Source organism: Aulostomus chinensis, chromosome 20 (genome assembly GCF_037954235.1).
Source record: "Aulostomus chinensis isolate RoL2024-O1b breed Wild chromosome 20, RoL_Achi_v1.0, whole genome shotgun sequence".
Classification (NCBI taxonomy): Eukaryota; Metazoa; Chordata; class Actinopteri; order Syngnathiformes; family Aulostomidae; genus Aulostomus; species Aulostomus chinensis.
The window spans coordinates 21,651,247-21,666,458 of NC_141339.1; the positions used below are offsets into that span (position 1 = coordinate 21,651,247).

Consider the following 15,212-nt stretch of genomic DNA (forward strand, 5'->3'; position numbering starts at 1 on the left):
CGTTCACATGTGGCTGGTGGACTGTTCCATCATCGAGATTGAAGAACATGAGATGAATAAACACGATTCTTCAGGATCTTTGCTCTCCTCAACCCGAGTCAACCATCTTTGTCTGACAATGACAACAACTCCCATGATCCCGCGCGACTCTGACATGATTCGTTTTTCTTGGTTTGAGTCAGAGACGTCCGCCCGCAGAGGTGACGTACTACTACAGAGGTCTCTGTCTCGGTTCCAGACTCGTTCCTCTCCCAGCTAAAGTTGAAGATGGCCACCTGAAGAGTGTGGAGGGAAACCGCTGCTCCTGCCTGACTGGGGTCGGTCTGGTTCAGGCTCGCTCGCGACTCAGAGCTTTTAATTGCTTAGTTATGATTTAAAGATAAGAATGAAGGCGGATCCAAGTTTCTTGTTATTGTGCAGCTTCGGCGTGCTCCATTTCTTCACCACCGACGAGGCCTTACCAAGTGTTCTGATCGTGTCCGCTACTTGACGTGTTTTCATTTTAAATTTTATTTCAGGTTCGAGACTTGCAACTGTCCCCGAGGTTTCTGTGTTTTGTCTTTCTTGGAGTCTTGCTCTGCTTGTTCAGGTGTTAAAATAGGTCACAATCGGAGAACTTCAGCGATAGCAAGAACTGTCTAACATCAGCATTACAGGGACCATTGTGGGGGGATGGGAGGGGGGGCAGTTCTCTATGAACTTTGAGACGGTGAGGTCACACTGCCTGACATCTCAACCACCTGTTGCCACACAAATGTGCGCACACACACACACACACCCCCACACACACATCCGCGGCAACTTCACACCCACAACCACAATCCATTTATACACACACACACACACACACACATGCACACCATCAGTAATCCAGCACATTTGTTTTGGAAAAAAGAGACAATGTGGACGTGTTCTTTGTTTGTGCATGTGTTTATGTGTGTAGCGGGAATTCCTCATGTTGTGGGGACATAAATCTGTTTATGCGGCCATGTTGTGGGACTTCCTCTTAGTAAAAAAAACCCAAGTCTTGATGGAGTAAATCGTTAAATTTTAGGGTGATGACTTAGTTTAAGGGTTAAAGTTCCTCTCCAGACAGAAATGGGCTTCTTTTTTTTTTCCTTCTTGTTCCTGAATGTTTGACTGCAGCAAATTATAAATAGTTCACCTTCTGACCAAAAAAAAACCTCACTAACATGGCTTTTGTCTGTAATTGGAAAGGGTTTAATCTGCACTCAGTCCAGCGGTCAACATCGTTATTTATGATTTGATCGTGAGTGATGTAAATATAAAAACCAGGGTCAACGCAGTAATTTACATCCTGTTTCCGATCTCGTTGCGGTTGTGGCTCAAATAAAACAATATCCACCACGGAGGCCATGAAAGCTAGTCCTCTCTGCCAGTAACTCCTGTGAGATTTAGTCATTTCAGCCCCCAAATTCAAGCAGTGCTCTTGTTCAAGCACTCTGAAATCGTTCAGTCTGTGTTGAATTTGAAAAACAGGCTGTAGTCAAATGTCTGTAATAAACTAGTAACCATCAAACCCCCTCTTTTTCTTCACGCCGCTCCAAGACCAAGTGTCCACCGGTTGTGTTCGCTTGTTTTCCAGTGCCTTCATGATGAGCTCGGTGAGCCAAAAAAACAAACCCGAGAGGCAACTTGCATGCATGCAAACCCTGCATGAGTCCCCCTACGTGCAGTGGAGGGAAGGTCTTTGAAACCATCCCAAAGTTTTACTGCGTGGTCACACTCAGAAACAGAATATACTGTGTGCTGTATATTTTTATAAAGTATTTGACTTGGTCTCAAGAAATGTGGAAAAAGTTGCACTTGCTTGCAGCACCTTGTGCAACCGTATGAATTAGTGCCATCAACAAGCATGGTGGCGTGAATAGATATATTTTATTTTGCTCAAAAAGGACACAGAACATATTAATGTCCTCGGCAAAAGCGTGTGCTGATATATCTGCAAAGAAAAGCGTTTGGGTTAAGTTCAAGGCTGGCTGTGGCGTGCCTGACCCGGTCGAAAGAGCAGAAGCAGGTGCATTTGGGTTTTTAAGTGCGCAGGGTCACACAGCCGTCCCGTCCCCTGCTATCTACAGTCACCGTGAGCTGTTGTTGTCACACAGGAAAGATGACGTCCAAACAGCTGCAGCGAATATATGTCCTCCACTCTTCAACCCCCCAACACCTCTAACCTTGTCGGCCATCCCTGTTCATCTCCTGTGGTCTCTTGAGGTCATGATGTCATCAGATTAATATGCAACAGGTGACCAACGTGTTCATGATTTTCCCTCCAAAAAAAAAAAAAGTCTGAGTGGTGAAAAGTTGTTTCAGAAACATCTGAAGGGCTCATAATGAGATGGGATTCAATTCACAATGATAGGTTTAAGTCAGTACCTCCCTTCAAAATAAACAGTTTCCAGAGGGTGCATGATGACAGAGGCATTGTGGGTATTGTAGGAGGAAGTGCTAGCTTTGCGAGTCTGGGCCAGCCCAGTTTCTGCCTGATCCACATTCGGTTCCAGTTAAGTCACTGGGGTGTAAAGCCTCTTATCTGAAGCCCTTTGGTCTCTTCCGGGGATGACCGCTGTTGTTGCACCGTACTTGAAGTCAGTGAAATATTCTCCTCCTCCGGTGAAGGAGCTTTGACAGGCTCGTTACGCTCACAGGAGCATCGTCTTGATGTGTCACTCCTCTTCAGCTCCACGTTCAGTCATCAGTTCGCTCTGAGCCGGAGGAAACGTTCAGAGTATCTTTTTGTTTTCAGGACAACTGTAGATGTCCAGAGTCATATTCAGCCCATGTGGGCAGTGACCTGTGAGGTCCCGCCCCCTGGTTGGCTACCAGCAAGTCCTAAAGTCCGAGAGTCAAACAAGAAGCCCTGTTGTCCTCCACTGAGCATGCCCAAACTGTCCGTTAGCGTCCCACTTGGAGACGAGCCAAGAAAGGGGCTCTGGTGATTGGAAGCAGCGGCAGCGGCCATTTTATCAGGGCTGGCAGCTAGGCGTGGTGAGGGAGGGAATGTGTAACCATACAGGCTGTAAGGCGGCGTGTGGAGGCGAAGACCAGCGTAACCCTGTGGGGTTGGACTGGAGAGATAGCTGAGCTGAGAGGCAGGGAGGGGCAGGGAGCAGAATCCTTCACTTTCATACGCTGATGGACCTCTGGGGGAAGTGAACGGTTCTGGGGGGTTGCTGTAGCGATGGAGGGGGTGTGTGGGTCTGCTGCAGGTGTAGTCAGGTGGGCTGAGAGGGCAAACCTGGAAAGGCGACGAGCACGGGGACGTGGAGAGAAGGTGAGATGATGCAGTGACGCTGTGAGTTCCTGGGACTCCTTCAGAAACAGAAAAACGAAACAAGTTTATTTGAGAGTTCGACTGACAGCTTTGGATGTTTGTTTAAATGTCTTAAACTCGGATGACTTCCTGTCAGGTCAGGACTGGCTCTGATACTCAGTCACAGTTCTCTGGTCGTAGAGGGGCCCTGAATCAGTTTCAGGACCATAGCAAACCTGGACTGGGTTTTAGAGGAAAAGTACAAAATCTGTGACTGGAATTTACCAGCAAGCGAAGTAGTTGCTGCCACACCCTTCAGACTACGACTGTAAAATACTGCATTTTCCAGTGACCTACTGCTGTTGCACCTCATCGAGGAGAATTCTTTTCAGAATTGGCGCTGGTTGTTTGGGACATGGAACCTGTTCGCAATGTGAACATTTTTGTAGAAAACTCTGCAGTACCTTGCTTGGCCATGCCAGGGATATCCTCAAACGTGAGCGTCCGCAGAGATGGACGCCAGAACGCGTAAGACTCGACCAACGCCTCCAGACCCATCCTGTAAACACATGAGCACGTTATCGTGACACACACACCAACACAAACTCAGTCCGAGTAGAACTTCCTGGTCCCGCACTTTGAGTAACCACGGGTACTCTTTGCTTTCTACTCTAGGTCATACATCACGCCAACCACCTGGCGGCCATCTTAGTCGCCCGTGGGGCCTCTCTTGCCATCTCCATGGAGACCACAGGTAATGAGGGGCATAAACGCCATGTTGCTATTGGCTGCTGCCAGCCGGGTGCTCGGAGGTAATTGCTTTCACACGGCTTTTACGGGCGAATCAGGACGAAGGAGCAGGAAGCGGCAGCAAGGATTTATGAGGTGGGACTCCCCTTCCCCCCAAAATCTGCGTCTCCCTCCTCCTCTAGGTGGTGCAGAGGGTTGCTGTGGCGGGGTAATTCAAGTCCTCTGTTAGCCCTCGTTAGCGTGAGGATAAAAGTCCTCCCCCCGCAGGGTTGTAGCCACGGTGATAATTTATACAAGCTGCCCGGAGCGGTTCTGTGCGCGCTAAAGCAGCCTATCAGAGCAGAGGTTTATTTAGCAAACTGCTTAACTCTTCCTGTAATATTTAAGGAGTTTTTTCGGCCTTCCTGGGTTCAACTTTTATTGCTGTCAGGGTCTCTCGGTTATCCAGCCCTGCCGTTCTCCACCTTCCTACCTCTCCAACATTCTGTCTCACACGTTCTTCCTCCCGTTCTCGCTCCCCTCCTCCTCTCCTAATGATTTCTGCGAGGCCTCCGGGGAGTGGCTGTTTGGAGACTGTTGGACTTTTACTGCTGTGTTGTTTTAATGCTGTGTTTATATGCGTTTAGAAATGTGTTTATACAGATTTTCTTCAGGACACTCTTGACTTTTATTATTTTGGTGTTGATGTTTATGTTCCCGAGGCCGAGAGGAATCTGACGCTCCATTTGGGTTTGCAGCCGAGGTTAGATTTTTCCCCTCTCAAAACCTGCAACTGCAGTTATAGTTTGCACTTTTCGTGAAAATGAATTAGTGATTAATGTGATTTAAGTAAAATAATACGTGTTGTTTTGGACAGATTTAACAACAGGCCGCTGCAGATTTTCCATTAGAAAAGATTTAGTTTTTATCCCCATAAAAATCCAAACTGCTGCAGCCGTGACAAAAAGCACAAGCGAGCCAGATTAGAACACAGTCCATCATCCCACTTTACCCTGATAATACAACAGATAGTGAAAATCTCTGGAGATGAAATGAACTCACCGGTTTCTCCCAGAGTCTCTGAAGCCTTTGGCAAACGGGTTTCTGTCGATTTTCAGCCTCGTTATCTGAAAGGGAAAATAAAGCTCAGACTGTTTCCACGAGTGTTATGAGACCCGTGATACCATCCTGCAGGCTCGTGCAAGTAATTTACCCTCTCTGTTAAAGACGCTTACAAATACATGACGTTCACTCAGTTTGATAGTTGTGACATTTGTAGGCATTTGAGTGTGTGTGTGTGTGTGTGTGTGTGTGTGTGTGTGTGTGTGTGTGTGTGGGGCTGCTCGGGCTGTGGGTGGTGTTTAAGACTCAGCTCCATGACCCGCATCCAATGAGACTTTTACAGGCATCGCCATCATGTTCAGACATCAGCTGCGGTGTGCTGGGATCCAGCTGACTGAAGTAACGTCAGAGCTAAACATCCAAAAATGTCTTAAAAATGTAAAGGAAGCACTTTTCTTTTTTGTTAAATGTAACGTGTTGTATACTTGATTGGAATATACAATTTGTAGCAGGGGGATTTAAATAATTTTTTATAAATTAAATTATAGGTTATCTGGAATATTACTTGGCTAATTATTGGATTCATTTGTCCTAATTTGTACGATGATCAGAATCTGTTTATTTTTTTCTTTCCAATATTGCCGATGAAATGAATAAATGTGAAAATGTGCCCCTTCCGCCTGTCTGTAGTCATGACTGCAGTCTCAGTCAGTTTCATAGTAACATTGTAGGTAAAGACATCCTCAAAAACATTTCTAAATGTTGCATAGAATCAACTCCAACTGAACAGAATTCATTGTCCTCAAGGGGCAATTTCTCTTTGCACACATAAAACAGCGTCCGTCATAAAAACACGTCCCAAAATAACAGGGACTCATGGCCGTGGCCATCCTCAGTGCTAATTCAACACATGACACGCTCCAACCAGTGACGAGAACACCGTGAACCGGCTGCCCGACCCCTTCAGCCTCATCATGAAACACGTTAGTTTAGGTCACAAACTCAGAAGCTCATAGTGAAGAAAATCAGATGGGTCGGACCGGAACGCCGCCAACGGCTTCCATTACTAATCATCAGCTCTGGTATGGGCCTGATCAAGTGTCTCCTAGTGACTGATGACATCGTTGTGGCCCTGCAGAAATTCATCCTAAATCGCTGTCAGCCAAACAAAAAGTAAAACAACTCTGAAATGTGCGACATTTTCATCCAGCGAGGCCCTCAGCTGATCACCAGCAGGATGGACTCTTGTGTTTCTTGGCCACAGCGGCTCTTTGTTTGGACGCAAAGAGGAAGTGAGGTCACGTGGAAGTCAGTCCTACCTGTTGGTTCTGATACGCCGTGACGGTCGTGAACACCGTCTCAGGGAAGGAGAAGGTGCGGGTGCCTTCCCCGGCAGGGATGGCTCTCACCGGGGACAGCTCCTCGCCACACTCCTTACGGATCACGTGGACCCGCGGCTGGTACTTATGCATCGAGTGAAGAATAATCTGGCAAAGAAGAAAAAAATGAGGTTTTGCACTTTAAAAAAAACAAAACTAAACAACAACCCTGCCACTGGGAGTTAAAGATTGAGCCTTTAATTCGAAGAAACTTAGCAGTAACAAGAAAACCACCCTGACAAAAGAACTGGTTCAAAGACTTGACATTGCTGCACTTGCAGAACGACTTATTAATTAATGAACCCTCTTATTTGTCAATAAGTTTTCCTTGTGATTTCAATTTAGATTTCATTTTCTACAGTGTTGTATTGACACCATGAAAAGCAGGGTGTTTCTCAATTCTTCAGCTAACAATGACATAATTGTCTTTATAATAAATATAAACCACCAATATTCCTGACTTGATTTTTTTGTTGCTGCAATTATAAAATAAAATAAAAAATATAGTGGAAAACTTGACTACTTAAGAGTTGGTAAATCAGCCTATTTTTTAAAATGAGAATCAGTTTTGTTGTAATTATACAAGTGTAACGAGACTGGAGCTTCCCTTGCAGTGCAAGGCCACATAGAGTAAAAATGATTTATCGGTTTTGCAGGAATTATCACGACAAGAAATATATAAAGCTGCCAAATGGGCGGCAGGTGAACTCGCTCACTCACTAAAATGATTTATTTTATTTTGATTATACATAAATATATGATCTCCTTACATGTCCCTGGTCGTCCAGCTCGTTATTGGTCAGTTTGAGTTTGTCGAAGCTGACAACCTGACGCATCCACGTCTCTCCTGAGGCCGGCGAGTCCGGGTGGATGTAGACCCTGGGGGGCACGGGAGAGTCGGCGTTTCCTGCCACCATCCATTTGGAGCTGTGATACACGTACCTGCAGAAATAAATCACGCGCGCGGGAGTGGGGAGTGAGAGCAATGCCACGTTTTTGTACACCCAATTGAATTTATAGACAATAAAAAATGCTGTGCACAGCAGAAGAAAAGGACCCCTCGTGTTTTCCTGGCAGAGGCCAGGGGACACCAGGAGGAACTGGTGTGAGAGGCCCGACAGATCTGCTCCTGTCCCAGAGAAGCTGTCAGCTTTGATGATTCACATGTCTGGAACAAACTCCCAGAAAACTGCTGCAGCTCTCACTTCCTCTAAATCCAGACTCACAACCTTTGATTGCTTATGTGTTCAGGTAATTATTCACAGCTTCCACTGCACTGTAACTGGTATTTTAATATTGTTCTAATTTATTTTTGCTTATTTTTTTAATTTGATATTCTTTAAACATTTTTTTCACAGATTTTTTTACATTTTATTTTAAGAAGGGCTCTTTTATGCTTAATGCTTTTCATGTTTTATTATATAAATGTGCTATAAACTACAAATACACTTGCTATATGGAAATAAGTCGGTTTCAACTCAGAACTGCAGTCAGAATCTTTGCACAATGAGACCCCTTGAAAAGGAAAAAATACAGAGACTACAGAGAGAATGTATTTTTCTACAAATATCACTTTTAAAGCCCATTTTGTCTCCTGAAAGAAGGAATTAAAGAAACCTGCCATGAAAACCATCATATTTACAGGCCGTTGGTGTGTTACTGCTGAAAATGAGCAGGAAGCTTAAATACGTCTGGTGGGAATTTAAAAAAATATATACAATTTTTTTAAAAAAGCCTACAGCCTCCTTCCTGCAGCTCCAGCACCGAGCTCCAGTCAGACTGAGCCGGTAACGTGTCCTTAGTGGATCACTCATCGCTGCCGCAGACCGCCACGAACGCGTCCCGCAGAAATGACAGACCAGACCAGAGCACGCATGCGCACACTTGGCTGCATTAACGCTTCTGCTGGCATTAAAACGACATTTGTTGGTTTGACCTTGAAGGGTGGAGAGATTAGGCATCCAAAAGGAGGGTTTTCTCTTCTTTTTTTTCCTTCTCTCCTCCAAAAGGGAGGCAAAACCACCGTGACAAAACACCGGTGCCAAGCGCCATTTGTGGGGACTGAAATGGGGTTGCACAATTGAAAAACCCCGGGTTGTCCAGGCCAGACACGGCGGCTAAATACAGACTACATTTTGACGGAAATGACTGTAATGTGGCTGTTTATATAGGGCATGCGTGTTAGAGGTTAGACGACCTTTAACTCTCCACTGCATCACTTTAATAGTCCCATTTATTTAGTCCCTTTTAAATGGCTTTTGTTGTGATCGTTTCTTTAGCTACTAGCACGCCTTTCAGTGTGTGTGTGTGTGTGTGTGTGTGTGTGTGTGTGTGTGTGTGTGTGTGTGTGTTACCTGTATCGTTTGTTATCCACAGGGATTATATCCATGGCGATGTAGTACTGCTGATGTGGGTCCAGGCCTGTAATCTTCACACGCATGGCGGGGAACATCCGCCTGACAGGAAAAGCAAAATAAATCATCAGCATCGCTGCTATAAGCTTGAGAAAACACCGATTTATTAGAAGAAGAAAATCTTTTTTTTTTTTATTATTAAATGCATGAAAATGTATTTTTCTTTTAAATGAAAAGCTTAAAAAAATAACAAACCTTCCAGCTTTGGTAATAATCATTTCCGTGCCAATCTCGTGGAACCGTTTCCACAGGTCTGATCCCTGCAGGTCCACCCGGGTCTCCTCTCCGTTCCCGGGTGCGGACGCCGCGCAGGGGGCGGCGGGCTGCGGGCTCTCCAGCAGCGCGTCCTCGCTCTCTGTTGCTGCCGCACACAAGCAGAGTTTATTAGGTGAAACATCCGGGTATTTGGCAAAGCGCTCATCCTGACTTTTTTGTTGTTGTTGCAAATCAATAATTTTTTTTTTAAAAGGGAGGCAACGACACCGATTAAAATGTGGCTGGTTTGTAACCGTAGAGCAGAGAAAAGGCCGCACATGAGACTGGACTGGGAAAACGAACCCTTCTGTATCGATAAATCAATATTATAATAAAACGGTGTCCCTCATCTCTGAGGCCCCTTCATCACCATGTTTATGTGGAGTGGAAGATGGAGTTTGCTGACCCACAAAAACACCCTTACACCTGGATTCTGAACGTGCGTGTGTGTGTGTGTGTGTGTGTGTGTGTGTGTGTGTGTGTGTGTGTGTGTGTGTTAATATGCAGGATACAATCCGACGTAAACGCGCCACTTGTTATTTTGTTATTTGCGACATTCAACGCTGGGCTCGGCAGGTAGCGGTGAAATTTATGGACGCGAGTCCATCAAGACACACACACACACACACACGCTCACACAAACACACACGCTAAAAAATTGTTGCAGGTTTTAAAACTCACCAGCCGTTTTTTGCCGCTCGCGTCACCGCGCTCACGGTTGCCGCTCCCGCCGCCTTTACGCGCTGCTAATTAGCGTGTTTATGATTGCTACACAACTCATAAAAGCGTCTGCCGTTAGCCATGCTCGCAGCCCCCCCCCCCTCGCCTCGCATTTATGATGTCACAGCTCAGGTCGCTGCTCGTCACCCCGGCTTCATTTTCCGGGCTGTTAATGAGTTTTAAATCGGCGGTAACAGCGGCAGGTGATGACGTGCAGGTCCCGGGATGACCTAGCTAGTTCGAGTAACTGACAGCGCGCGGGCGGAGGGATAATTTATCAGTTAATCGCGGGAACCAAACGTTGTTGCTCCTCATTAATGGCAGAACTTGCTGTCGGCTGTTTTATTTTTTTTTTAATTAGAATTACGTGTTTTGTTCATTTTTAGAATTTTAAACTTTTGTTTTATTATTATTAATATTATTTTTTGTTCTCTACTTACGGGATCCGTCGCTGGCGCACTCCGCCTCGCTGCCGCGGTCGCTGGTGCTCGCCCTCGGCCCGGGACTCCCGGTCAGGTCGGAGACGTCAGTTCCGTCCTCGTAGAGGAGCGAAGGAGACGCGACATCCTCGCCGGACGTCCTGCGTCTCTTTTCAGCCCCGATCAACGCTTCCACCGAGAAGGCGTGCGCTTTGACGCTCAGGGCGCACGGGGAGCGCCGCTTCTCCGCCATCGGGCTCGGAAGGAGTGAAAGAAGAAGAAACAAAAAAATAAAATGAAAAAAGGAGGGGGGGCGAACGTCGTCAGGAGGAAAGTCCCAAAAACAAAGTCCTGTGTGTGCGCTGTCCGTCCTCGAGCCTCCGAGGAAGGAGCAGCACTGCGCCGTTATCCGTGATCCGTTTTTTTTTTGGAGGGGGGGGGGGGGGTGTCGACAACCGGAGCTTAGATGAGAGGGGGGGAATATGTCAATCACAACATTGAGTAGCCAATCACAACTATTCACAGCCCCCCCCCTCCCGGAACAACCTCTCCTCCCCGGTCCCGCCCGCTGTGGGGGCCGCTCGTGCCGCCTTATGTGGTCAAAGTGGAGCTGGTGAATGAATCATGTCTGCAGGAGCCTCTCTCTCTCTCTCTCGCTCTCTCTCTCTCTCGCTCTCTCTCGCTCTCTCTCTCTCTCTCGCTCTCTCTCTCCATATCTCTATCCCTCTCCCTCTCTCTTTCTCTCACACACACTCTGCATATCTGATCATTAATTAAGTTCTGCACGGTGCATCCTGGCAATCACAGGCGTGTGTGTGTGTGTGTGTGTGTGTGTGTGTGTGTGTGTGTGTGTGTGTGTGTGTGTTCTCGGTTGACTTTGGCTGCCGGTGAATTTTCTATTGGCCCGTGAAATAAGAAATTACACGTCCAGGTTCAGTCCTGCTTCCCCGGTGGAGTGTGTGTGTGTGTGTGTGTGTGTGTGTGTGTGTGTGTGTGTGTGTGTGTGTGTGTGTGTGTGTGTGTGTGTGATGCGTCTCGTCAGTCCCTGATGTAACACACTCCTTCAGCAACCAGCTCTCTATTACATGCTATTATTATTATAATTATTTATGTTTTTGTTGTTTAATAATTAAGATTTTTAACGGACAAAACAGCAGTATTTAATAATATCATTATTACTATAACTATTATTATTATTATTAATATTATTATTAATAATAATAATAATAATAACCACATGAATTTACAGACTTGTGTGATTCGGTTCTATAACTTTATTGAATGATTATCTGATTGGCTTTGAGGCCTGTTGGAGTTTAAATTAATTTTTCAATAGATGGAATGATTGTCACAGTAACGTAGAAGGTGTGTGTGTGTGTGTGTGTGTGTGTGTGTGTGTGTGTGTGTGTGTGTGTGTGTGTGTGTGTGTGTTCATGAACTAACCTTCATTCATCTGTTGAAATCTTCACCCCTCTTCCTCCTCCTGGCTCCTGATCAGAGTCTTCAGGTTGTGTTGTTCACGTCCTCTTCAGTTCTCGTCCGGGGTGCCTCTTCTCTTCCCCGGTGTTTCCGTTGTAGCGCTCGAGGCCTCCGGTGGTTTGTTGCTTAAATAAACAAACCGCCGGGTTTTTTTGTTTTGTTTTTGTTTTGTTTTGTTTCTTTGGCTCTGGTCCAGTGTAAATGATGAGACCACAGGAGGGAAGGAGACGTGCCCGCTTCCATCTGGACCATCACGAGCCTGGACTGTGTGTCTCGCCTCCAGCTGACGTTGAAAAATGCCACAATTCAAATAATTCAGGGGAGAATTTTTGAAGCGAGTTCGAAACCAGGCTGAGGCAGGGGCTCGACGTGGAGGAGGTTTTCTTTTTTTTTGTGTTTGTGTTGTGTTTTGTCTTTTATTTAAACTTTTTTTCAAAACTTTTTTTTTGGTCTCCGTCATCACCGGACTGAACGAAGATTGTGTGGCACAGCGGTTTGATTCCACTGAAGACTAAACTGAGAAACACGGATGGATCAGGTCTGCGAGTGCTGAGCTCGCAGCTGCGCGTCGGCCTCGGGTTTATGTGATAGAACATGAATCATCGATATCAAATGAATACTTGGCAGTAAAAACTCTTTAAGATGCTCTTTATGTTGCAGTCATTATCAGACAAATAAACATTGTATTGTTCTTATAATTAATAATGTTCTGATCATTCTTGTTCTGATCTTTTGATTCCACAGTCATTCGTCGTTGGCGTCACCGTCAATAACAGACGTGGACTGAAACTGAAAAGAGTTTGTAGTTTTCGTTGCAAGTGGAGGTCGTAAGAAATCTTCAGCCTGAAATGTGGTTTTTAAAACTTCGGATTCTCCATTTGTGTTGTTGTTTTTGTTTGTTTTGTTTGTTTCCCCGTCGGCAGGTGCAGTGCTGATGTCACTTTGCGCCCAAAACGGTTTTAACGACAGTGTGTCTTGTTGCGAGATTCACCTGAAGACCTCAGTTCTTTTTTTTGTATGGATTTATATTTTTCTGTCTTTTTTGCCCACGCGGTAACAAGCCGGCACGCTCGGAGTCCTCACCCAACGTGACGTCACGAGCATTGTGACGTCTGAGGCCCTGAGTCAGGATGCAGAGGCCTCAGACTTTCACCAAATTCAGATTTCTTCGGGTTCCGGCCGCAGCACCTGAATGCAAAATGAATCATTTCAAACAATTAAATAAAATTTTAAAAAGGCCAGCTGTGTTTCTCCCGCGCAGCCGTTCTATTTGATTTATTATAAATAATATTTTATATATTTATTAGGCTTGATTGGTGACTGGATTTCTAGATTTCGTTGCGTTTCATTTCATTTTTCATTGTAATTCATCCGTCAGTTCTTATTTCATTCTCTGTAAGATGCTTTTTTTGTTGTTGTTTTCAGCATCGACGCAGTAACTGGAGGTGGAGCAGCCGCCTGCCGTGTCCAGGCTCGCGTTTGTTCAATAGATTTTTTAAATTATAATAATAATAATTATTATTGTTATTATTATTATTATTATTATTATTATTATTATTGTAGATGAGCGTGAATCGCTGCTCTGATGTGTTGAGCTCTTAAACGACCATTAGACGCAGTTTAAAAATAATGGAAAGAATAAAGACTGAAATAAAAGAGGAATAATCAACGTTTATGTGTGTTTAGAAAATCCTACTAACAATCTACAGTTTTAGAAACAACAATGGTGCATAAAGGAGTTAAATCGCGCGCTCACAGGTGCGCGTTCGGGGACAAATTCAGCCAATCAGAGTCCACCGTGTTCATGCACGTGCCCCTTAAAAAAAACAACAAACCAAACCAGGGTGTCACCGTGGAGGGGGTGAGCGATCGGGCGGGGGTCCTACTGCGCGCTCAATAGGCTGTTTATTAAAAACCTTTGACATAATTACCTGGCAGCTTTGAAGCGACGCGGCGCAGCCTCGCAGGGGGAGGCGCAGGGGAGTCTGGGTAATACATTGTTAACAGTTCTTTAGCGCGTGCTAATGGACACGTGGATCACTGCCATGGCTTTTATGGCGGAAGTATAGTGGCATGAGGGGCTGCATGGGAAGGTGAGTGAGTGAGTGTGCGTGTGTGCGTGTGGGGGGGGGGGGGGGGGGGTGAGAGAGAGCATATAAACAAATACAACCAAAGCCAAAAAAAGCTGTTACAGTGATTATTTTTTCTCGTCTGTATTTATTTCCTTAAAGAGCAAGAACAGAAATGTAGGAGTTTGTCTTTCCAGGTTGTTTTAGCAACTCCAATGTAGTACATAGGCCTGATGCCTGCAGTAATACCCGTCCATAAAGTATTCTAAAAATATTTTTACACATTTCTTCACTGTAGTATTATCCTTTAGACTGTGTGCATTTTTTCACACTTACAAGCATATAAACTCAATTAGAGTTCTACTCTTAAAGGCCTACGACAAAGTATTTTTTTTTTTGTCATTACACAGTTTTTGAATAATGTGAAGGATTCCAAAGATATTTCTGCATATGTTTGCATACAACCATTATTTTATTTAATTAACTGATTTGATGTGTGCTTGTGTGCATGCTACTTATATACATATATATATATATATATATATATATATGTATGTGTATGTGTATATATATATGTATACATATATATATATGTATATATGTATATATACACATACATATATATGTATATATACACATATATATGTATGTGTATATATATGTATACATATATATATGTATATATGTATATATACACATACATATGTATATATGTATATATACACATACATATATATATGTATGTGTATATATATATGTATATATACACACACACACATATATACACACATATATATATATATATATATATATATATACACATACATATAATTAGGGGAGAGTTATATTTTTTTAACAACTCTTTTCTACAGTATATAGGCCCATTTGATTGCGTTCTTGCAATATTACACAACAGTAAAGTATTCTGAAGTATTTTTACACAGTTCTTTACTGTAGAATTATCTTTAACTGCATGGATACTTTTTTGCTTTTTATTTCTCACTTGCTGTTGGAAATGTTTCCCTCGCCAATAAAGCCCCACTGAACTGGTCGGGGGGGGGGTGATTTACTTTGTAGAGGTTTTCAGAGCGCAGAAATGTAGTGTTTCATTTTGCTCTGCTGAGGAGACGGTGCAGGGATTCGTACTGCAGCTGACCTGCGTCCAGCAGCACACAGATGGATGAGCTGCAGCCATTCGCGTCCCTCCAAGATTCAGCGGCCCCTCTTCACTGTCCGAGGAGGCCAAATCCCAGACAAGAACTGCTGGATCCCCCTTATGGCTCCGCTGGGAAAGTCCTGACTTGAACACCAGGTCTATGTGCAGTTGTGCCAACACAGCAGAGCACATGGCTGGGGCCCCTGAGAGCGTATCCTGCTTGTGCTGGCCCAGAGTCTCTCGTCATCCAAGTGAA

General features: G+C 44.6%; 1 protein-coding gene across 3 annotated transcripts; it reads right to left on the reverse strand.

Annotated features, from left to right (window-relative positions):
- Window positions 1-1,059: 1,059 nt before the first annotated feature.
- On the reverse strand, window positions 1,060-11,754 carry tbx18 (T-box transcription factor 18). Of its 3 annotated transcripts, none has more exons than XM_086190228.1 (8): window positions 11,696-11,754; window positions 9,054-9,219; window positions 8,799-8,900; window positions 7,215-7,386; window positions 6,385-6,552; window positions 5,066-5,130; window positions 3,739-3,833; window positions 1,060-3,333 (listed from the first exon to the last, which is right to left on the reverse strand). In XM_086190228.1, exons 1-8 carry the CDS (start codon window positions 11,703-11,705, stop codon window positions 2,795-2,797), a joined length of 1,317 nt encoding a protein of 438 aa, XP_086046354.1. In that variant the 5' UTR covers window positions 11,706-11,754; the 3' UTR covers window positions 1,060-2,794. The 3 variants fall into 3 exon arrangements, with proteins under 3 accessions (XP_086046354.1, XP_086046353.1, XP_086046352.1); XM_086190227.1 differs by lacking the exon at window positions 11,696-11,754 and adding an exon at window positions 10,274-10,870 and having other exon boundaries at window positions 9,054-9,213; XM_086190226.1 differs by lacking the exon at window positions 11,696-11,754 and adding an exon at window positions 10,274-10,869.
- Window positions 11,755-15,212: the final 3,458 nt, after the last annotated feature.

What these genes read in the sequence shown, in the direction of transcription:
- tbx18 (XM_086190226.1), bottom strand. Translation starts at nt 10,505, where the DNA reads ATGGCGGAGAAGCGGCGCTCCCCGTGCGCCCTGAGCGTCAAAGCGCAC. An exon ending in GTGCGCCAGCGACGGATCCC is followed by an intron (nt 9,220 to 10,273) that starts GTAAGTAGAGAA and finishes TGTGTGCGGCAG; the next exon opens with CAACAGAGAGCGAGGACGCG. An exon ending in AGAGACTCTGGGAGAAACCG is followed by an intron (nt 3,834 to 5,065) that starts GTGAGTTCATTT and finishes ATGTGTTTACAG; the next exon opens with GATGGGTCTGGAGGCGTTGG.